General features: G+C 35.0%; 1 protein-coding gene across 3 annotated transcripts in view; it reads left to right on the top strand.

The window, feature by feature from the left end:
* Positions 1 to 26197, top strand: part of LOC126974339 (diacylglycerol kinase theta) — a 73445-nt gene that overhangs the window by 4349 nt on the left and 42899 nt on the right. The window contains exon 1 of one of the 3 annotated variants that reach the window (XM_050821797.1): positions 20823 to 21390. The exons of the other annotated variants lie outside the window; for them this stretch is intronic. Coding sequence (XP_050677754.1) covers positions 21300 to 21390 — 91 coding nt within the window. The 5' untranslated portion in view covers positions 20823 to 21299. Of the gene's footprint in view, positions 1 to 20822; positions 21391 to 26197 lie in introns of those variants that run through there. 3 annotated transcript variants of the gene reach the window in all.

Below are 26197 nucleotides of genomic sequence, written 5' to 3'. Positions count from 1 at the left end.
AGCATACGCTGTTTGTAAAGGGATCTTATTCAAAAATGGAACTCGATAAAATTTACGAATTGAGGACGAATACCAAATTAGCTTTATGTAGTTTTATTTTGTTTCTATATTCATTTTAAGGCAAAGGCTTCAAGCCCATACAGCCAGAACCATAAATGGAACACAAAAAAAAAAGAAAATAGGCGCCGTTGCCATGACTTGGGTAATTTTACGCTTTCAAATATTCTCACGTTGTGTCGTATTGTATAACGGAGTGTATTAATTCAGATGCTTTAGATATTATTACCAAAATAATCAAATGATAAAAGCTTGTCGACTTTGTTCAAAAGAGAATAACTAAAAAATCTTGGCCCGTATGTCCTCAATAGTGAAATTTCTTACTCTTCTAGTCTTTTTTATTGCCTCCCAGAAGGTGTGAAAAGTAGAGTGTGCATTCCCCTGTAATAAAGCCAGTCTTAGTCCATCTCACGATGCAGTATGAAGCCCATGACGTAATACAGTGCTTTTCTTCTTTATTGCATAATAATATATTATTACTATTAACTCTTCCACTACTGACACAATACAAGCCTTTATTAAGTTTCGATACGTCACTATCAAAGCTTCCGTAGGCTTACCAAAGAGCACGCAACAAGACATTCACACCACTTCCCACATCCCGCGCCATAAACAAAGCACCATAGACAATGAGCCACAGACAATAGAAGTAGAGCGGGTGTTGCTTATCAACGCGTGACGTGTGGCCGTCGTTCATTTCTATAAAACTGAAATGTACCTAACGGATATTTTCATAAATAGAATTACTGTTGAGTATAGTTTTACTGGACGTCTAGTTTTTTTTTGTAAGGTATTGCCAGTGCAGTTAAGTTAATGATTCTTAATAAATTGTAAACGTGGTTTCTCATTCAGGATTGTAGGCTTTCATGAATTTTTATTTTAGGCTCGCGATGTCACTATATTACTATCTCCCAAGAAAAATAACCAGCTATCAAAAGCCATTATTTTAATACATTGAGTAAAAAAAACTAATTACTGAAATATCACGGCGACATTCTAGGGTTAACTTCTGTAATCTGAGTAATAAGTTATTGTTTATTTGTTGCTATTACTGTTTCGAACAAAGAAATAGTATTGTATATGAATAACGTGAGTATAAAACAGAAAAAAATACTTTTCAAACCGATCAAAATTCGTGATTCTTTAACTGCTGTCTAGTATAATATCTATTATTGCCAATAATGAAACTTATTATCTTGATGTTTAACACTGCAGCATGTATGGTCAGAACACACGAAAGAGTCGCACATGACTAATACGGAATATTTTAAAATATTGATTCAGAAAATAGTAAAGTGTAAATTCCGCAAGAATATTCAAACAATCTTTTTAAAAGATAATTTATCAGTGGGAGGCTCCTTTGCACAGGAAGCCGGCTAGATTATGGGTACCACAACGGCAACTATTTCTGCCGTGAAGTAATGTGTTTAAGCATTACTTACTGTGTTTCAGTCGGAAGCACGCCGTAGCTGGTGAAATTACTGGGCAAATGAGACTTAACATCTCATGTCTCAAGTGACGAGCGCAGTTTTAGTGCCTTTCAGATTTTTTAGGTTTTCAAGAATCCTGAATGCAGTGTGCATTTTAATGGAGAGGGCAGGGCGGCATAATGGTCTCGTTACTTATTGTCATAAAGAAACAAATTTAATAAAATATGTATTACTTGAGAGATGCATTGTATTTTGATTTAAAAGAAGATACATTATGTCATGCGAGAGCCAAGTTAATATATTTATTTATAATATAAACTATTTATATAACTGATATCGTCACCATAAGATGTTGCTAGGTTAGCTAATAACTTATTTAGTTATTACATGGATCTCACTCACTTTTTACGCTAGAAGAACTGAGTGGCGCGACTTGGTATTGTTACAAGTTATATTTTTGATGGATAAATCTTAACCTACTTATATTAAATTATGTAAACAAGTAGAAGTAAATATAATATACTCTATATATATATATATATATATATATATCGACGTTTCGAAATAAGTAATACCTCTTGACAATTTCAAAGTACAATGCGTTACTTCACCAGTTAAATATGAACGAAAAGTTGTTGAAAAATATTGAATTGATTTGTGGGCAGGTTCTAAAAAATTTGGGCCTCAGTTTTATACGTAGCTCTTGTGGTAAATAAAGCATGTTTATGGAAATAACAAATATTAATATTTCTGAAAAAATTTCAACTATTGCGGATTATGAGATACAGTCCGGTGCACACAGACGTACCGACAGCGGAGTCTTAATTCACAATTAATGCGAGTTTTCCTGAATGTTAATTCAGCTGAGATTCAGTCTCGTACATATATATATATATATATATATCCGGTGAGTCAACATCCTGAAGATGCCTTGTGTAGCCTACCATATTCCATGGTATGTTGCAATGTTCATCTCAAAAAAAATATTATTATTACCGTCCAGACCGTACCGAATACGACGCCGGACCAATTGTTACGAGGCGCGCAGTGGACCGTCCGATGGTTCGACGTATAATTCGACCATGTATTTAGGATATTAGCGAAATGAACACTAAGAAAACTTAGAACGTTTGGATTTTTTATTAATTTTCGCAAAATAACGCCGATGAATAAAATACCGGAAGACGCAGTGTTGGTAGGCCCCCACAAGACGCACCGAAGATCTGGTCAAGATCGCTGTAAAACGTTGGATGAGGGCACCGCAGGACCAGTCGTCGTGGAAATCTTTGGGGGAGGCCTTTGTCCAACAGTGGACGTCTTCCGGCTGATAATGATGATGATGATGAAATAGAATTCCCGTTAAAAAAATACATTACACCCCTAAAGAGTAAGACTAAGAATCTAGAGAGCTTATGTAGCGGTTGTATGTCTGGTGACCCATCGGGAGAGAGAGAGAGGCGAGAAAAGAAATTAAGGCAGTTCTGAATATATTATTAACACAACCGTTACGTTTTATTTATAGCCAAGCTACATTTCCCTCGAGAAAGTCGGATAATTAGTTTAATGGAAGCGACACACCCTTACATATGAGTCTATTTTTGTTCAAAGGTATTTGAATAACTTGTAATGTTATTAAAGTGATAACCCTCACTTCTGGGATTAATTACACAAATAAAACTGAATAAAATTTAATGAACGATGCGGGACTCGAACCTCTCGCGTTCCATGCGTAATTGCTTTTGCGATGAGCTTTAAATGCTTCACAATGAACTTTAATATATTATTTCATCGTGATTTCGTGATTTCTTAACGATATTTATGAAACCGCTGGACGAGATGTATGCCTATAGGGCTTTTACTTAGGTACTAATAAATAATAAAAAAAAACTAGTTTTTGTTTTTAGAGTATTCTCTGGTCTGAAATATTAATGATGTTCCGGTGAATTGGTTAGCTACTGCAGCCTAGCGAAACTCTCTAGGAAAAAAGCGATTCACTCGATTATATGAAACGTTCAGACGTTGATAGATTGACAGGTGACAGCTATAATCTTGTAAAAAATGGAGATAGCCGAAATCCACTACGTTTTAAGCAACTCTTCGCTTTCAAACTTAGCCGGATTATACTTCGTCGCCATATTGTAATTACTATTTCGAACTTATATCAAATCACTGCAGGTTTCATACTAAACTAAATTTCAGTTTTGACTTAGGCAGTTCCGCCTCTTATTACATAGTATTTACATCCTCTTTGAACTACTGTTTTAATTCATGTTTTGGTGCAACACATTTATCTCGTATTCTTCATAGAAAATTAAGAAAAAAAAACGGGTTTAAAAACGGTGTGTGCATAAAACCGCACGTTACTTCATCAAGGCGATGATATATAACATTAACAAAACATATATTTTATAACTGTCCATAAATCACTCTGGTAAATTTTGTTCGTTCAAGCGTTACATAACGGAGCGAGACAGCTCAGTCTCATTCAATACTCACAAATAAAGAGCTCAGCACGCATACGTTTCATGGAAACCAATCCAGTCGCTTTGGAGATAATATAGGAAACTGAAATCGATATTTCAGCCAATTGTGCTCGTAAATGCACTTAAACTTAAAAATGCATCATTTTGTTATCTTGCTTATGATATATCATAATATACTAGATGATCCAACAGACGTTGTTCTGCAGATAGTAAAAAAAAACTGTTTTATATTAATTTTTCAATAATATTTCATAACATCAAAAATTATTTTGTAAAATATGCTCCCTGTTGTTTTAATGTTGTTTCATAGCAGAACTGTCAAACCGTGCGTCACTAAATTATCTCATAGAAAATATGTCCATACAAAACAAATATTGAATAAAGAAAGAATTTCGGGTCTCAAATCGAAATAAAAACTATCCTATCTCTCAAGTTGGACCAAACTGCACTCCATGACGTAATCCTTATTAAAATCCGTTCATTAGTTTAGGAGTCCATCGCGGACAAACAACGCGTTACGTAGTTCATATATATTAAGATATTATGCATAAGTGTTCATAACTTCTGCTTTATTTATATATGTCCAGTAGCTTTTGACAGATAACATAAAAAAATCTTCATAATTTTTTTACTTGAACTGAACATAGTCCGACGAGTAAAAAGTTAAAAGTATGTCGTACTATCGTATCATTAGGCCGTTTTAAATTCCTGCTAAAATAAAAATGCATCAGAAATATCCGATTAGATATTATGTATCTAATATCCTGCAGAACTGAAATGGGATATAGATATGCTTAGTCTCGTATTTTGTCTAAAAGATTACAACGAATAGAGATCAACATATTTTTTTATGACAATAAGGGACGAGACGAGCAGGACGTTCAGCTGATGGTAATTAATAGTCCCTGCCCATTACAATGCAGTGCCGCTAAGGATTCTTGAAAATCCCAATAACTCTAAGCGGCACTACAAATTCGCTCGTCACCTTGAGACATAAGATGTTAAGTCTCATTTGCCCAGTAATTTCACTAGCTACGGCGCCCTTCTGACTGAAATACAGTAATGTTATACATTACTGCTTGATGGCAGAAATAGGCGCCGTTGTGGTACCCATAATCTAGCCGGCATCCTCTGCAAAGTGCAAAAAAATAAACGTTACAATGTATATATATATAATAATTACGTAACAATCTATAAAGCACGATCACTCGCACATCTTGTCAAACAAACTCCACATAATCAGGCTGTAATCCTCTATATTTAGAGTCCCTTGCTGTTAGCCGCGGGATCCGCTTCTATGTAGGCCATTGCTGACGTCATAGCGTGACCCAGTTCCTGTGCCATTGAGTGAAGCGCGTCAATGGTACCCAGCTCACCTCCCCCCCACCCCGCCGTGACCCGTACACACCTACCTGCAAGGGGTGTGTCAAAATTGACGTCAGACGAAGCTGCAGTTGACTCTGTGCAAACATTTTAAAACAATTGACAAACGCAACGCGTAGAGATTTAAAACTGAAATTAACATCATATAATCAAAACTATGGTCGATTGGTTTACAATCAAAACGATCAATAGGCACGCACATAAATCATAACCGTATAGATTTTTCTGATTGAAATAAAAACATGAAGCACTTAAAGTTTATTTATCTACCCATGCTTCAAATCCTATTTTAAAGATTCTAAAACAGTTAGCTTATTGCCAACATTAAAACACCGAATGTCCTAATAAACATTACATCATCCAAACGAATGTTGTAATGAAGTTCAGTACAACATTATAATATCATCCGTTTTCACAATAACACTCCTTTGGATGATATTATGGTTATTCGGAATGGCTTTGTTGTTAGGAGTAAGCTACCTGGTTCAGAATCTTTTTTAGAGGATTCATAATATTCTGGGCAGATAAAGTCTTGTATGCAACTGTTGATAATTAGGCATTAAAACAATTTTAATATCCCTTATTACACAACAGTTGCATAAATAACTATTTTGCTTACTTATTCTGCTATTTTATTATAGATCCATTGTATATATTATGGTCGCTAAGCCTAACTTGGGGGCTTCAGTCTATTATTTGACTCACCACGGAGCTCCAGGTTCGATCCTCGCCTGTCACCTACCAGTGTGTTTTCGTACTTGTTCGTTTTTCGACGCTTTATAAGATCGGCAACATTCCTGTGACTCCTCTGATGTTACAAGAGAGTATCAGCCGTAATAATCACATACCATCTTTTAACCCACATTATAGATCGTTGGTCATCCTCTTCCATCGCTAAAAAGTAAATAAATTTGCAAAAAAGCTTTCATTTTTATTCATTAAGAATATTACAAAAAATCATCAAACGAAAATCAAAATCATAACGCATTCTTTTAGATAGTATTTAACACTCGTCACTATAATATCTAAAATTTTAATTAATCTAAAAACATATGATATGATATCTCTCGAGAATACTTAAATTCCAATAATGCGAATATCATTCGAAAATTGCTTTTGAGCTATTGAAATTGGCAGAAGATATAGGTCAAATAGTATTCACAATGTCTCTATTTATAGTAAGAGCTAAAATTACATTTAGTATTCCTGTCTGGATAGAAATAAACATGTTTTACAACTGCGGTATAGTATGTGGCAACACTCAACTGACACGTCGTGTAAATGTATGAAATGTCACGAAAGTGTCACACAATAAATACCTTAAATTCGTGCCATATTGTTTTTCTGTATTCCTTTTTTATCATATCTATTTTTCAATCTTATTTAATCTATTACAGAGCCGAAAGATGATTATAATTTTTACGTCACGTTTGTAGGTCACGGAAATGACACTTATGAATGTCAAAAAAAAATATTGTTTCTTATTGAATTTACCGCTACTTCGTAAAGGGTTGAGCTAATGAGAAGAAGTAGCAAGAAACTCATTGCCACTCTTTTAAGTCAAGATGTATATTTTAATTGTTTTACAAATCATTTCAATTACAATATATGCAAAGTGACACAACAAAAATACTCAAATGTCAAAAACTGAAAGGCCTACACGAGTAAGTCAAAAAAAGAAAATTAATACATATATACACAAGAGTGAGTATAGTAGATGCATCAATCCACACATACCGTAAATAAATAGAGGCATTATGTGAGCATTTCATAAAATAAAATATATAATAACTTTAACTTTAAAGGAAATAATAATAATAAAAAACACATCAAGCAGACCTCCCGGTAACAAGACCATCCAGCCACCACGAGTAGCACCCGTTCACGAGCATGACGCATGGACCAGCCATCGCCTCCCTCGACCATATTTTAGGGAAGGGAACGACCCGCCCCACGTCGCCGCCACAAGCAGAAGCATTTAAGCGAGCATGACGATATAGAATAGAAAAAAAAACATAATATTATCGCAAATTATATACGTCAGCGTAGAATGCCAAAACTTTTGTCCGTGTTCTAAAAGAAATAACACCACGTGCTTAAGTTACACGTATACATTTTTTTTATAAGCAGAGCAAATAGGCATATACCGAATATATCCCAGACATCAGCCTGTACGAGATTAGTATGGCCCTAAAACAGCTTAAAAACAACAAGGCGCCGGGTGATGATGGAATTACAGCTGAACTTTTGAGAGCTGGTGGTACCCCTGTACTTAAGATCCTCCGAAGCTATTCAATTCCGTCATGGCACAGAAGTATAGTATATAGTTCTTTAAATAGGGCTATAAAACGACTTTTAAGAATTTTAGACCCATGTCACTTCTGAGCCATGTGTTTATGTATATAACTGTTTACTAGGGTTATCAGGTTCGACGACTTCCAGCCTCCCGAACAAGCGGGATTCCAGAAAGGTTTCTGCACCATAGACTACTTACGTACTGCGGCAGGTTATACAGAAGACGGAGGAATACAATCAACCACTATGCTTGGCCTATGCTAAATTCTATTACAAAGCCTATGATCCGATCGAGATTTGGGCGGTGCTTCAGTTTCTTTAGAGGTGCCACATTTATTATCGATATATTGAAGCGTTGAAACGCCATCATGTAAGTCCGTCTCCAGAATCATTTCTCGAAGCCTATCCGACTGCAGCGGGGAGTCAGACAAGACGAAGCTGTTCATCGCTGTATTAGAAGATGTCTTTAAGTTTCTGGACTGAAACGGACTGGACATCAATATCAACGGCGAATATATTAGTCACCTCCGATTTGCAGAGATTAAGTCTTCCATGGTCTCTGCCATATGCTCGATGGCGTCAAAACAGCTTCCTAAGAAGGTCTGATTGTCGCTCAGATGGCAATGGAGAGGGCTATGATCGGAGTTTCCCTGTGAGATGAAATCAGAAGTGAGGAGATCTGCAGGAGAACCACCAAAGTCACTAACATAGCTCAAATGATTGCGAAACTAAAGTGGCAGTGGGCCCATAGTTCGACGGACAGATGGCTGTTGGGACAGTAAATTCCTCGAATGGTGACCACGTACCGGAAGACGTAGTGTTGCTAGGCCTCCCACAAGATGGACCGACGATCTGGTCTAGATCGCCGGAGTAGGTAGGAACCTAAAGGTAAAGGCAAAGTTAAAAATTATTTCAATTACGTCAAAAATTTAATGCCTTACACAAGTATTTCAAACACCTATGTATGTATATAAAACCTACAGGTTTCAGTACATATTGTACATATATAATACAGTAGATGTATCGATCCATACATGCCGTAAATAAATCAATAAAGGCATAATGCAAGCATCTATAATATAGCTACTATATTATTTTACTTATAAACCAATCTAGGACGTGATTCACCTGTAGTACGTATTTAATATATATTTATATTATATATTTATTTATATATAATATATTTATACGTATTTCTCGTCGCTATAACGACTGTACAAAGAAATGTCCAAATATTAACATTAATTTTGATAGTATTAATAAATTTTAATAAAGTGACATTTCTACAGCCTCAGAATATAATAATTAGGAAGTCGTCGTAAAAATGGTCGTAATATTGCATTCACAGAACTGTAATTAATATAAATAACTCGTAATTTACTAATTTAAGCAATATTTTTCTAGATTTCTAGATTTTTGTAAGACAAAGCATGCTGTGATTACCTTCATTTGATGTTGGTGATCCGTTAAATAAATGAATTTAATATTTTACGATTAACGTAGTAATATCGTAGCAAGTTCTGTGTAGCACAGTAATAGCCTAGTAAAACCACGTCACGGCCGAGTAAAAAAAGCAGGACTCCGCGCCGAGATATTAGCAAGTAAAGCACCTTTATGCTAGTGTGTGTGCAGTTACGGGGGATACTAGTAACACAATATTTTCTCCCTTAAATAATCATATTATATGGCCACAAATACTTGTATAGTATCGTTTTTACACTTTTTCACAACGCACGACGGCATTTTTAAATATTTTATTGCGACGCAAACTGATCTGTCACAGACGACGGTAAATCTCATAATGGCGGGCGATCGGCTTGTATTAGTGTAAGTGTGTGCGTGGGGCTATGTATTTACTCGTTTACCGGCTTGATTTGGTGCTTCACTGTTATGTCAGGTGACACGGAGTCATTCTTTTTTTACTCGTCCGTGAATCACGTATGGCGTAGGCCAAATACATATCACATATTATATTGGTCGTGAGGCCTACGAAAAATGAACTTCTACTAATATTTTATACTTAAGTCTGGGGACCGAGCCAACAGCCTTGAGGAATCAAGCGGAGTAAGGATACCACTCTCTAACAAGATCGTCATTGTTTTCATTCAGAATTAGAAGCATTTTTAATTTATTACAAACATAATACAAGTCTTTTTTTACAAAAAAAAACAAAACTATGTCATTTTATATAGTATTTGTAAACAATAAATAAGTTTTCATACAATTTTTATCTAGATCGAATGTTTTGCATGGCTCAAACTGCAAAAATTTCAATGCTTTATTTTGGTGTATTTTTTTTTGCAATGTCTATTAAAGATAGAAATGTAAAGACAAAATGAATTTTCTTCTTATATTCTGTAGACATATAATTATTTTTTGGAAAAATAAAAACTTTATATACCGTTAAGAAATGGTTTCAATTATGCGCTATTTTGGCGATTTCTTGGGATAGCGGCCTTAATTTCGATTTGCCAAGGTCTCTACAGAGCTTGGCTCTTACAGTTTCGCCGTGAGTGGTTCCTAAAACCGTTTCTTGCTAGACTTACACCATGGCAAAATATTTGCAATATACTATCGGCCTTAAACGCAATGTAAAGATACTCCAAGTTTAAAATTTCTTCTCCCTGTCATGTAATTCTGTAGTGTAACAAAAGGTAAGATAAAGACTAAAGTTTTAAATTTGGAATTACTTCGCGTTTATTAATAACACAGTAATAATAATAATAATAAATTATGCAAAAGTTATCACAAAAACTTAATCGTGGTATAGCATGAGGACGCTAAACGAGTGCAACTTTCGATACCGTTGTTCACCTAAATACAAGTACTGATACGTAATGGAACAAACCGGTACGCTACTCTCCTCCATTACGGCACTCTATTATTGCTCTGTCTAGGGCCTTGTTGAGTCACTATTTGTATTAATTACGCATATCCCAAGGCGTCCGAAGCGATTTAATCAGTCGGAAACTAAAATATTAATCTCACCTCAGTTCGTTGACTGAACTGTTTGCCGATTCAGTAGATTGAGTGAAAAAGTCATGAAAATTCAAATACGTAGCTTATAACCTAATTAAATATTATTTGACTCTTACTTTAAGTTGATTCTTTTCTTCTTCTTTCTTTCTTCATGTATGATGCGTGCATGCATGATTTAAACCGGCCAATTGCGCGTTGAGCCAGCTGAAGTGAATGAGAGAGATAAAAACTCCGCTTTATGTATAGGGGATGTACCCTAAAAATTATTTCAAAATCAATAATTGTACCAATTTCGGTGTGATTAATACGAATATACATATTAAAATTAGCTTTAATCATTAATTATGCGACTAGATAGACTGTGATAGATTTGAAAACATCGAAGAAATTGAGGTTAATAGTTAACCTCTATTTTGAGCAATGCACGCACACTAACACAAAGTGACATACAAATCGCGAGGCTAACGCGTAGCTTCTCACCTACACTAAAGTAATATTCCTGGCCTGTTTTAATTGGTTGTCTAACAGCAAGAGACTCTATACATCTATACTAATATTATAAAGCTGCAGTGTTTGTTTGTTTGAACGCGCTCATCTCTGGTACTACTGGTCCGATTTGAATGATTTTTTCAGTGTTGGATAGTCCATTTATCGAGGAAGGCTATAGGCTATGTTTTTTTTTTTCAAAATTAGGGGTCCGTAATAAAATTGCTATTTTGTAACACAAGGTGTAAAATCGAAAACCTATTTTTACGTGCGCTGCAAAAACTATTGACAATAGAACAAAATGATGTACAGGCTATAATATATGCAATATTTTATTACTTATAAAACTATCGCTTTATATGGCAAAACAACGTTTGCCGGGTCAGCTAGTAGATGCATAAATTATCTATGAAAATGAGCATGAATCCACACATACGTAGTAGCGCTATGAGCATACTACTCAATGTACACGAGCCTTTAACTAACCCACCATGATCTAGTGAGTCACGTATGACGTCATCACTCAGCACGCGACCGCCGTACACATGTACCATGAGGATAAAACACCATAAGTGTTGGCAAAGTGATCGCGAAGTATTTGGACGTGTGTACTTTGACCCAACCTCTCTACATGACCAAAACATACGTAGTAGAACTATTTCTATTCTATATCTTCATCTCGATCGGTCACTCTTGTCAGAGTGATCGTGGTTGCAAAGATAATGCAACATTAGTCGCCGTTGGTCTCTTTAGTTTTGGGTCGCACTGCCTCCTGCGCGATGCTGCTAAACTTTTGACGGCTTGTAACATTGCGGGAGCACTCCACCATAGGTGTCTGGGTCACTGCATTGTTAAGATCCGTCCATCGCGTGGTTGAGCGTCTTCTCGCTCTTTCCCCTCCACCTGGCCCTGCACTATCATCCGCTCAATCGATCCTTCTTTTCTGGAGATGTGACCAAAGAACTTGAGTATTCGTAGTTGCACAGTCGACGATAGCCTTTCTTTTATCTTCAGTTCTTTTAAGAGGACCAGGGGACCAGGTTTCAGCCCCGTAGAGGAAGATTGGAAACACAAGGCACCTCATAAGTCGAACCTTGGTGGTTTTTGTGATCCTTCTGTCCTTCCAGATATTATTGAGATTCTCTACCGCAGACCTGGTTATAGCACATCGCCTTCGGATTTCCAGCTCACAACCCCTGGTATTGGAGATAGTAGAACCAAGATAGGTGTAGGTTGCCACCACCTCACAGTTGGCAATGTGTTGAAATTCTACTGTTGTTATTAACGCGGTCTACTATCATCATCTTGGTTTTAACTCTGTTGATGGCCAGTCCGAATTCAAGGCTGGTTATCTCCAAACGTGTTAGCAGTTCTTCAATATTCTCCTTTGTTTTTAGTTTTATCATTACTCAAAATAGAGCTTAACTGTCACCCTCAATTTTTTTTCACAATCTATCTAGACATATAAATAATCTAAGGCAAATACATATTATCGTAAAAGGTGATAGCATAATTTATGCTTAATATACATGATAATATATTCTTAATCCGGAACCAACTATTAATACACGTTTCAAAACAGTTTTATAGCCAACTACAAAGCGATTGTAAGCTATATTTAGCACCCGGCGGCGTGTCTAACAGACGCCCGTAGTTCCGGGACACTTATATCTTTGATGTCTCACGAGCCTTCAATGCTTTATTTTATATACACGATAATCTTAACGCTGTATTTAATTTTGTATCAATTGTTCTGTTCACGGGGTTTTATGTGCAATAAAAGTTTAATTCGACTATTTTCTATCGAAACGTATATGTTATTTGATGGCGTTTATTTGACCGAAGACTTTGAATATATTAGCGACACAAATAAAATTTGAAAATAAAATTTAAGAACGATGCGGGACTCGACCCACGACCTCTCGCGTTCCATGCGAGCGCTCTTCACACTGAGGCAACCGTTGCAGTAACGTCTCGTTGATTAATCTTGTATGTCAACTCTCAGGTTGTGGCTTCATCTACAGGATCTACTTTACAGTTGATAGCCTGCTCGGCCCCAATATTTGCATATTAGGAAATTGACATTTTAAAATTTTATTTGTGTAATTAATCGCAGAAGTGAGGATTATTAAAAAAACATAACAAATTGTTTTATATTAGCGAATAGACGACCCGACAGCCCAATAATGTGTGATCAATTTTGATTTGTCATTGTATACCTTTGATACTTTATATAATGCAATATTCAAAATACTATGGGAGCTATTTCCATGTTTGGCTGACTGACTTATTACCATTTGTCAATCCAAATCTGTTCAACAGTAACAATAGATTCTCTTTCCTTTTCCATCTTGCTATATCTCTGTGCCCTGCCCACTGCCACTTCAATTTCGCAATCATTTTGGGCTATGTTGGTGATCTTCTCATTTCTGATTCGATCTCGCAGGGAAACTCCGAGCATAGCCCTCTCCATTGCCCTCTGAGCGACCATGAGCTGTCTCATAAAGCCCATAGATAGCACTTAGCAACCACGTCTGCGTACCGTAAGTCATCACTGGCAACACACACTGGTTGAAAACCTTCGTCTTCAGACACTGTGGTAATTGGGACGAGAACGGAGCTTCCTGAACGCTGCCCATCCGAGTTGGATTCGACAAGTGAACGCTTTCGCAAAATTGGACCTGCCTGACTGGATTGTTGGTCCTATAATAATATCCTACATAAGCTGTATAGCTTATAGATATAATAAAATTTTTACAAATTATATACTGAAAATTTAATATTTTTGAATGAATACTGGCTGTGTGTCCTAGAAAGAGTAATAAAATAACAAGCCTAATATTCCTTACAAAATTAAATCATTTGAACATAGTATACTAGAATAAAACAAATCTTATCACAAACAGAGTAAGTTAAGGATTACATGATATATTTTAAAACTAAAAAAAAGGCAATTTTAAAGCGGTAATGTAATGTGCTAATGCACAAATATGATAGAAATCCATATAATTTTATTACTACATATTATAAAATCATTCAGAAATACGTTTTTGTTTTATTTTTAACTCATTAAAATTGATTACACATTTCCTATGGCTACTATAACCGAATACTTACATTATTTTCGTCTGTCGGGTCAGCTAGTAAATAAATGAATAAATATTATTTAGATACTAACATTTCTAAACTATTATTATAAAGAGGAAACATGTATGTTTTCACACAAAAACTACTGGACCGATTTCGAAAATACTTTCACCATTAGAAAGCTGCATCTTCACTGAGTGACGTAGGCTACATAACATTTTCAAAAAAAAATAGGTATCCCTAATAGAAAGGCAATAATATAAGCTAAGATGTGAAAAAATCTGTCATCGCATGCGCTGCGGAAACTATTGATGATAAAATAAAAAAATGTTCAACAGTATTAAAGAGCGTATGAATATCTACAAAAAAGTCCGCGACACCATATGTACAACTATATGTACTGTAGTTATGCCACTATAACTACTTTTTTACATTTTAAATGTTGATGAAACTGCCGACAATAATGAAATTATATTATTCATATCTTTGTATTAATCCTTGAAATAAAATGAAATGATTTATTTGTATGAATCGTGGTAACATAGTACTTAACAATTGATAGGTGTACAGCACAATTCGCCAATATATCGGCATACAAATATTTGATTGTCAATATTGGAATTTTTATATTTATTTATTTATTAGGTTCACCAACAGATTATAAGTACACTATTACTAGCTTATAAAAATAACAAAATAAGTATTAATTATGGTGTAAATCCAATTACAGGCAAACCGGCATGCATTTTTGAGTTGCACAAGTGCGGGGTTGCAAGTTTACAATGAAAAAATGATGTATTGTACTAATGTAATGTAAAAGTGAGCAAGTGAAAAAAACTAAAAATTAAACTAACTCAAAATAAATATTAAAACAAAGTATAAGTTATGTGGTTTCTGCACTGATAAATTGATGCAATATTTTTTTGTAATCCTGAGGGGAGGGGATATTTATATGTATAGGATTAGGATATTTATACGTCATTAATACACATTACATATAATATAAAATCCTTATACCATTAAATTATATTTATTTAGAGTCATATATATACAGGATGTCCCAAAGTTATGGGACATGAAGAGAAAGTACCTTAAATATCGAAGATAGGCTATTTTACTGAAAGAAGACTTTATGTTATTTTTAAAAGTTAGTGCTTCTGCATTCAAAGATTTTCTAAAAATTACTTGGCTCGTCTGGAAATCGAACCGACTGAAATGTAAAAAAAAACACCCCTACTTTTATAAAGCCAATCGAAAGAATGGCCAAAAACTAATGACTCTTAAGTAACATAGTATTTTAAAAGAAAGGAACAAAGTAAAATGAATGTTTTCCTACTTGGATTGGTACGAATGGACCGATTAGATGGCCGGCCAGATCCCCGGACCTTACACCATTAGATTTCTTCTTTTAGGGATACGTGAAAGATATGCTATACAAAAAACGATACGAGAACGTGGGCGAGTTACAAATAGAATTGTGCCATAATGCCAAAATAATAAAAAATTCAACAGGCAGCGGACTCCTTAATAGATTGGCGATTTGCGTAAGACAAGAGGGATAACATTTTGAGCATTTAATTAATTAATTTACAAAAAATACCCACTTAATTGACAACTTTCTTTTAAAATACTATGTTACTTAAGAAGAGTTATTAGTTTTTGGCCATTCTTTCGATTGGCATCATTAGAGTAGGGCTGTTGTTTTTTACATTTAAATGTAAATCGAAATTCCCAGACGAGGCAAGTAATTTTTAGAAAATCTTTGAATGCAGAATTTCTAACTTTTAAAAATAACATAAAGTCTTCTTTCAGTAAAATAGCCTATCTTCGATATTTAAGGTACTTTCCCTTCATGTCCCATAACTATGGGACACCCTGTATATCACTCTAAATATATATATAAAATAAAATACTTTTTAAATTATTAAAATCGGATATTCCATTCAAAAGATATAACGAATTTTAAAATGTCAATCTAGAAAATAATGCAATAATAAAATAATAACTAAGTGAAATAAAATATTTTTTTTATGAACAAAAAATTATCTATAGTCTGACTTAGTAGAGTTTCCACTACCACGAGGTCGGTTACTACGCGAGTGAAACCGCGGGACATTGCTAGTAAATTATATGATAGTAAGAAGTGACATTCCCCCTATTCTCTAATATATGTAAACGTATGTATACTAAATAAACATGTTTCTTATATTACATCAATTACTGAATATCTTTTTAAGAATATAATGTAGTAATTGAAAGTACAAACTGCTCCTTAGGATACAAGGAGAAAGTTATTAAAATATTTTATTGTACTAAGTCCTTGATACATCTAATTCTAAGTAAATTGGTTTTCTCGAAGTGGGTCCAAATGATTTACTAGTGGGAGGCTCCTTTGCACAGGATGCCGGCTAGATTATGGGTGTCACAACCTATTTCTGCCGTGAAGCAGTAATGTGTAAGCATTATTGTGTTTCGATCGGAAGAGTGCCGTAGCTAGTGAAATTACTGGGCAAATGAGACTTAATATCTTATGTCTCAAGGCGTAATTGTAGTGCCGCTCAGAATTTTTGGGTTTCTCAAGATTCCTGAGCGGCACTGCATTATAATGTGCAGGGCGTATCAATTACCATCAGCTGAACGTCCTGCTCGTCTTTTACTGTCAAAAAATAAGATGTTCAAAGAAGAAACTTATACGAAAATATTTTAATATGTTCGTTAGTTCATAACAATAATAATATAAAAGATGTTTACTGTAAATGCTTAAAAGCATCAAATTGGGTTAGGGTAACAGAACGAAGTCAAAATTTTGTTCACATCGCTTCGCTATTGGCTGTTGGCTGTGACGTCAATACGTACCCTCCCCCGCCGCCCCCGACGGTGCCACACCCCGCCGCCCTGACCCCGGTCTCCCCTGAAGGCCGCGTTGCTCACATCTCGAAAATAATCTATTTTTGGACGGAAAATGATCAAGATTATCATCACATTGTTATTGGGGCTCTATTTTTATTTTTTATTTTATCTGAAATATTAACAAATTGGACCGCTTTTATGTAGCTCTAGGATAGGTTTGGCGCCATATCTGGCCTTCCGTGTCTATGGTTATTGCTACCACAGAATCAAATTATATATATATCATATAATAATATCTGTTTTTATAATAAATAAAGATACTGTGGTTAATGAAATTAATGAAATAATTTAAAATAATAAATTTTGGTTTTGTATTATATTATTATAAGTTTAGAATTCCAATATTCGTATTTGTACATTTTATGTTTATTAATTGTAATGAGTACATTGACTTTGTTGAGGAACACGATTACTTACTTATTAATTAAAATATTTTATAATTCTATGATATATAGAGCTTGAATGATTATTATAATAATGATCTCGTACTCAGCATATATAGCCCTTCTCCCTTTTGAATATCAGATGTTGCCCAATCAATAAATAGCAAGAGTTGGCCAATGTTGCCTGTCTTACAACTAAAATAGTAAAAAAAAACTTTTTTACTATTTTATTATAGATATTATACAACTCATTGGGACCACTGTATATGAAAGACATATTTAAATATTTTTACTATACCAAGCGATCATACCGTAACTATTAAAGATATCAAAAAAACTTTAACCACTGCCATTCATTTAGTTTTAGATAATTTATACGTTTAGATAAAAGGCATTTATTTTTTTAAAGTTGACTCCTTTAGAATTCTTTTTGATGTCATTTCTAATAAACTAGATACTACTACCGCTTCGGAAACAAATGACACTCTGAGAGAAAAGAAGAGGCGCAAGAAACTATCCCAGAATTCTTTTTTTGCGCTCTTATTAATGAAATATACAATATTGTACTGTCATTGGTATTGCTATTAAATAATCATAATCTAGTCCCAGGCTGTCTGATCACTTAAATATTCAGCTGTGGAGTAGTAGGATTTACTACAGAGCCACTTTTTTAAACATTTAAATTTATTTATAGATAATGCCTGATAAGTTTTTGGGAATTTATTATAAAAGTGTATACATTGACCCATAAAGCTATTATGTATCTTATGATATGATACTGTATCCATCTATCATCTTATAATGATAGTCGCTTGTTAGAGAACTTATAAAAACAGGCCAGGTTTATTAGTTTAGAGTGCGTGACGTCTTACACTCGCGATTTGTATGACACTGTGTGTTACTATGCATGCTTTGCTCAAATTGGAGGTTAGTTCTAACCTTAATTATTTTCGACGTTTTCACAGCTGTCATAGTCTATCTAGACGTATAAATGATCTAATCATTTCGTATAAGATTAGTAGAAAGGTTTTAGTTTCCCTACTTTAAAACGTAATTTTAGCTTAGTAGGTACAATAACTTAGTACAGTGTGAACAATGTGATAAAACTATATTTGGATTGAATAATATTTATTTCATAGTAAGTACTCAATTTTGTATTCGAAGTGACGCCATTTTTGTTCTACTAATCTTATACTAAAGGCTTGAGAGTGTTTAATATCAAAAAATATTTAAGTTATTTGTGTTATTTTAATAAAGTTAACGTACCTTCGATATTAGTTTAAAGATTTTTAATATCTGTAATAGTAACGGAATATTCCACTGGTCACACTTAACGATTACATCCTGTATATAAATACTAAGTAAAAACTATTATAGTTTATTCATAAATCTTGGTATGTTTTGTTCAACTCTTAGGTTGTGGCTTATCCACACGAACGGTTGGCCAGTGGAATAGCGTTTGGACGGAACCTGAGAGGCCGCGGGTTCGATTCCAGCATCGTTCATAAATTTTGGTTACAAAAATTTAATAAATTTTGTCTGTCTCTTGAAAGCATCCAAATTTTTTGAGATAATGACTCTGGCATGAGTCTCATACCAGAATTTGGAGGGTTAACATCTCCTGAGGATGCCTCGTGTAGAGGCAAAACTCGTGTCGAATTGATTGAAGACAAATATTAGCCGAATTTACACTGCAGATAACTCAAATTTGGATAATTATGGATTTCCGCAAAATCCTGCCAGATTCAATAAATTTTCTTGAAGCACATTAAATATTACTCTATTTAGACTTAATTGTTATCAAACATACTACTACTTACGGAATTTTAGTTTCTTTGAAACTGTGGCAATTTGTTCTAAATATAAAAATCTCATCAAGAACATTTTATGTGAAGTTGGAGCCAAAATACAGTCCACTCTGACAAGTTATTAATGCTTTCGCTGTAAAAAAAATACGATCAGTAACACAACCGAGCTCTACCACTGTGCCATGACTCTACAAACTCTATATTTCAGTAAAACAGTGACAACCACAAACTATGCCAATACTATATACAATATCATAAGTTATAGTTTGAAGAAAGAATGCAAAATTTTTCCAAATTTATCCATGAACAACGAAGTTTAGAAGTTCCAAACAATATAATAAATAAACTGCACTAACATACTTTTTCTATTTTATTTTCCAGTGGATTTAAAACCACTGATTTGTGATGAAATACCTATTACGTTTTTACTGTGATTATATTTATAAAAGTTAGAAAACTCGATAGAGGGATGCTTTACCTTCTTAATAGATAATAGATTTCTAATTTTGCATTTTAAATTCTCATGTCCGAAGCCTTGGTATATTTTCTTTTTCCCCCCTTTTTTAGCCAATAACTACACAAGTTTCTCTCGCTCAGTTCTCCAAACAGCACGTAACCTGGCTCTGCAAACATTCTTTATAATTCATGTCAATCAGTCACTCTTGTCAGAGTGGTCGTAGTCGCTAAGATGATGCAACATTAGTAGCCGTTGGTCTCTTTAGTTTTGGGTCTCACTGCCCCCCTCGCGATGCTCCTCCACTTTTGGCGGTTCGAAGCATTTCGGCAGCACTCCACCCCAGGTGTCTGGGTCACTGCTTTGATAAGATCCGTCCATCGCGTGGGTGACCGTCCTCTCGCTCTTGTCCCCTCCACCTGGCTCTGCACTATCAACTGCTCAATCGATCCATCATTTCTGTAGATGCTACCAAAGAACTTCAGAATTGCACAGTCGGCAGTAGCCTTTCTTTTATTCCAACCAGTCCAACGTCCGTTTTTTTTTTTCAAAGTACCCATGTCGAATCGTCCCGGAAACACCGCACAAGGAAGCTCATTCCACAGCTTTGTAGTACGTGGAAGAAAGCTCCTTGAAAACAGCACTTTGGAGAAACGCCACACATCCAGATGTTGTGGATCATATCCTAATTTGTGGCGTGTCGTGCGAAGGTAGAATTCGGCGGCAGTAATCAGGTGAAACAGCTCTTTGGAAACCCTTAATAAATGCGATAGAAGAGCACAACGAAGCGACATCTCTACGCAACACCAAGTGATCGAATCGTTCACAGAGTTACATGATTATATATCGTTCTTCTAATACCAGTGTTGAGTATTTATCTCTTCAGACCACTTAGTTTTTACAACAGACAATATATCGAGGCGGGCTCGAGCGATCGTTACATGGAGTACCGTGCGCGTGCGCATATTTGGCAACTCCCCCGTCCGCTGCAGTATGCGCCTGGGTTTGTGTCCGGTTGCACGTGTCGCGATATTTACTTGCTTGGTCATAAACTCACGCGTATTAAGCCGCTTACAACGCATGGAGAGCGCGCGTAATCGTGTGCGTATCGAAATTAATTAGGCTAATATCCTCTATCTATTTTTATCCGCAGGCATGTAGGGGTTGATACAATTAGCGTACAGAATTTGGGATGTAAAAACTAGAAATGTGTTAATTTTTAAAATGGCAACACTTATAGGTAGGTGGTGCCGTGCGGGCTGCGATCTTGTCTATTCCCATTCGGCCCCGCCCCAAGGCTATTTAAATATACCGTGACGTTTTACGTCAGAAACACACATCGAATATGTTTCCTTGATCAGTCTACGCTTGCCCTTCCACGTAAAAAAAAACATCGTATATTGACACGCGTGCCGTAAAAATAGCTGTGTTTGTTTTGTTTTGAAACGGATGTAAAAAGGGCGCGTAATATAAACATTGGTGCTTCTATATTCGTCGTTATTTATGGTATTTGTGGTGTGGTTTCTTTGACAGTTACAGACACGATGTCCTGTGAAAGTTTGTTTACACATATGACAAGAATGTTCGCTTCTGTTTTGCAAAAGGGAGTGTGGATATGTCAATGCCCTCAAAAGCGTAAGTTACAGACTTGGATACTAATATTTAAGTCTAGATAGAGTCTCTTGCTGTTAGAAAACCGATAACAGGCCAGGGATATTAGTTTATTGTGCGTGACAAGCTACGTCTTACACCCGCGATATGTATGACACTTTGTGTTAGTGTGCGTGAATTGCTCAAAATAGAGGTTAGTTCTAAACTCAATTTATTTTGACGTTTTCACAACTGTCATAGTCTATCAAGACGTATTAATGATCTAAGGGTACAGAATAAACTTTACCTTTACTTTTTCATTTACAACATTAGATTTATCTAATAGATAATCATAATCGGTCATCTAATGGAATGTGGTCACCGCCACCCCTAAATCAAATCAAAATTACTTTATTCATCTAGGTAAAGGAAATGTCACTTATGAATATCAAAATCTTTATATCTTGTGAAAGTGGTGAGAAGAAGTGGCAAGAAACTCATTATCACTCTTTTAAATCAACATTTACAGCTTTTTCGTTTTACAAATTATTTCAGTTACAATATACTCTCTTTAAACTCGCAGCATACTCCCTTTAAACACCAAAGAAAGCACATGTTTCTTTACACGGGTACATAATTGTTAAATCTTGACTAAAAAACATAGTGCTATAAGAAGTTTATTTAATTGTACGAGAAATATAATTAACCGTAATACACAAGTCATCCCTACCAATATTATAAATGTGAATGTAAGTTTGTATGTTACGCTTTCATTCGTAAACCACCGAACCGATTTTGATAAAATTTACTACAGAGATAGAATAAATCTTCAAAAAGGACATAGGCTACCTTTTATTGAAAAATAAATAAATAGAGAGTTGAAATAGGGGATGACAGTTTGTATGGAAATTCGTCATTATCGAAGATAAAACTATGAAACTTTGTATTTAGGCATTTGATAAGAAAATAATTATATATGTTCGAGCATTTTTGAAACTTTGACCTATATGGGGATGAAATAGGAGATTAAAGTTCGCAGGGAAGTACTATTAAAGAGACTGTCTACAATGACAAGGGATGTACGCTGTGTCATAGAAGAGCGCTGCCAACAGCGGAAAGAGCAGTTTGTATGTGTATTATTTAGAAAGTATCCTAAAGGATAAGATAATTGCCCAAAGTAGCTATTCAACGCGAAGTCGCGGGTAAAAACTAGTAAAAAATAATAATACTTTTTTTTATAATAGATTCCTTACGAATTATTCTCGATGACAATTAAATGACTGTTTCTAGAACAAATAGCCGACAGAGAGAAAAGAAACTCTCGCATTATTATTTATGGCGCTATTCTTTTGAAATAATACCATTAATATAATATTATTATACATAAGTAATTGCTAAGGACAATTATATGCCAGTCCCACGCTATCTCATTTACACAATATGCAATTGAGTAATTAGATTGACAGAAATTTGTTAGAGTTCTAATAAAAAAAAATTAACTAAAAAACAACCGACTTCAAAACACTACTCCAAAACAATAGATATAATATACACTAAAAAGTGTAAAAATAATTGCATATTTTTATACAATCTAATTAATTAGTCTAATTCTAGTTACGATTATTGTTATTTTTGGAATAGGACCACACAGTAAGCACGAGCTTTCAAATAAAAAAGAATTATCAAAATCGGTTCACCGAGTCGAAAGTTCTCAAACATAAAAATAAAAAACAACATACCGACGAATTGAGAAAGTCCTCCTTTTTTGAAGTCGGTTAAAAATTGATATTACTACAAAATGTCTACTACCGAGCAGATAAGATGTATAAGGTTAATAACATTTGCCCTTAAGGGTAGTGAAGCGGCTTTAGTATATACCTATAGTTCAGGGCAGCCCTCATTGCGACCAATAATTATATTTAAAATATATTTATTTTCTTTACAATCACATAGTATACACAGTTTATTAATACTGATAATTAGATATTGTTTTAAATGTGAGAGAAATAGGTAAATGGTTAAATGCTTGAAATAGCTAATCTGTGCTACAAGTCACCGGGCCCCCAAAGCACATGGTTATCATAATGGAATGGATATGCAAAAAAATATTATAATGAAACAAATATAGAAAACCTAAGTAATTAGATAAAGAAAGTAATTGGTGTTAGTGTGGGTGATGGTTATGTGTTTTTGCGTGTGTGTTTTTGTGTGTGTAGTGACTTGGTTCAAAATTTTTATCTTATAATGTTATGTAAGTATTCAGTTTCAGTTTCAGTGTAGTCCAAGTGTTTCCGTTCGAATAAAAGCTATTTACTTTTTTTCACACCAAATTGTGCACTCGGACGGAACCCGACAGCCGCGAGTTCGAGTCCCGCATCGATCATAAATTTTGGTTACAAATATAATTTTCACGATATACTTACTTAAACATACAACACTCGGAAAAAAAAATTATTCATCCAAAGAATTATCCATCAAAAAAAAACGCGAACACCTTCCTGAGAGCCACCACCTTCCGGCAACGCTCCTGTGATTCGTCTGGTATTAAAAGAGAATGTGGGTTGCGGTGATCACTTAACACCAGGCTACCGGTAGGCTTGTTTTCCTCCTTTTCCATAAAAAACCATTTTGATCATATATATGTTTGCACCTTCCAGGATTCGAACCCGGGACCTATAGCTCAGTAGGCAGGGTCACTAACCACTGGGCTATATAAGTCCACCTATGTGATCTATTGTGATAGCCTCTGTTAATTATAACTCACTGCTAAGATTGATTCTTTTCATCAGTCTTATTATATCTTTTGCGATGAGCTGACGTATCTCAAGTGGTTGAAGAGTTGGTCTTCCCAAAGAGATGCTACGTTTACGTATTAAAGGACCACATTGAGAGAGGATGCGTGAGGGAGTTTCATCCCACTTTTACAGAATCTAATCGCTCTATAATCTCTGAGGCCTAACTTTAAGGGTGAGATCTATAGGTCTTACTTTGACTTTACTTATCTGCAACTTAGCTGAGTGTGATAAACGCGACTTGACTTTTGCATAGGCCTGTATTAGCTTAAGCTCAGTATAATATCAACTGTTAAATGACTATAAATATGAAATTAAAGATTATGTTAAACTTACACTTAGTTAAGTTTTACGTAAAGTTTGAGCAAAGTCTTTACCAATAGGAGGCTCCTTTGCACAGGATGCCGGCTAGATTATGGGTACCAAAACGGCGCCTATTTCTGCTGTGAAACAGTAATGTGTAAACATTATTGTGTTGCCGTATGAAGGGCGCTGTAGCTAGTGAAGTAACTGGGCAAATGAGACTAACATTGTATGTCTCAAGGTGACGAGCACAATAATTGTAGTGTCGCTCAGAATTTATTTATCGGCTCAGAATACTCGTCTCGTCCCTTACTGCCATGAAAAAAGTCTAACTACCTTCTATAGGTCTCCACCTAAGACACTTGTCCTCAGACAATTGTATATTTAATTGTATATTTTATATAGACCCTTGAGACTGATTCTCGTAGTGTTTTTGTTACTGTAGTAGTTTTTTCTCGTGTTTCTGTAGGTTTGACAGCCATTTCACAAAAAATATACAAATGCAAGTCGAAAATGAAGTTGTATTCAAATATTTTTATTATGTTATTCTACCTTTTTTAACCGACTTCAAAAAGGAGGAGGTTATCAATTCGATCGGTATTGTTTTTGTTTCGGAAGAGTTTAACTACAAACACCGCGACACGAGAATTTTATATATTAGATATTTCTTCTATGCGTGTGTTTGTCACTGAACGATATAAATAAAATTTTCTGTGTGTTCCTGTGAATTTGAGAATGTTTTAGATTCTCAATTCAGTCCATATATAATTCTCCTGCCCATATGTATGTTAGTGAACTCCTCCTAAATGCTGGACCGATTTTTCAAATTTAGGACGTGTAGAGATACAGGACAACGTGTGGCGGGTCCCCTAGTATTACATGAATATATTGTTTGGTACCAGTAAGCAGTTTCAGCAAAAATAATTAAGAATGAATAGTCATAAGTGAAATGAACGACAAAATAAATCAGTTCCTATCCACTAATCCATCTACCTAGTCTTGCCATAAATATTGAAACAAAGAAAAATAAATTCTATTGCAGATAACATTTATAACTTTTACAGAGTGTTAGTTTAATGTATAAATATAACACAATTTAAAATATAACAAGCTTAGAGCTTTAGAGCAAGCCGTACTCTCTAAAACTAACCATAAATTATAATTTGTCAAATAACGATCGGGACTAGTCGACGGCCAGTCTTCAGCTCTGATGAAGTCCGAAATGTTTACTTCCAATCAAGACTACGTAGATCGAGCTTTATGACCCGGCGCCGAGTCTTGGTGGAAGGACCATTCTTGGTTATTGAACATGGTGTTGTTAAGGGTCTTCACTACCTTCTCAAGAATTGTATCTTGATACACTTGTGCCGATGTGTAGATACCATTTTCACAAAAGTATGGCTCAGTCAGTCCTTCATAGCTCAATACCTCACCAAACCATCACAGAAGTCGGATAGTGCCCACGTTGCACTCTGTCGACTAATTGGGAAGCTTCCTTAGAGCTCTGAGCATAAATACGGTAATTTTGTTTGTTAACTCAATGTCGCTCAATTGTAAAAAAATTTCATCCGTAAATCCCCCGAGATAAAATATTTCTTTAAAAGCTCTCAGTCAGGATTTCGTCTAATTCTTTCCCTTACTGCTTTGACCACCTTTTTTTTTTGTAAGTTACACTACGTGGACGGCCAGATCTTTTTCTGTCACAAACAGAGGTCTCATTGTACCTATTGATACGGTTTATCAACAGGTACAATGAG

The sequence above is a fragment of the Leptidea sinapis genome, chromosome 32, assembly GCF_905404315.1.
Source record: "Leptidea sinapis chromosome 32, ilLepSina1.1, whole genome shotgun sequence".
NCBI classification, from domain to species: Eukaryota; Metazoa; Arthropoda; class Insecta; order Lepidoptera; family Pieridae; genus Leptidea; species Leptidea sinapis.
The sequence above is the reverse complement of the archived record's forward strand: the minus strand, read 5'-3'. Positions and strand labels throughout refer to the sequence as shown.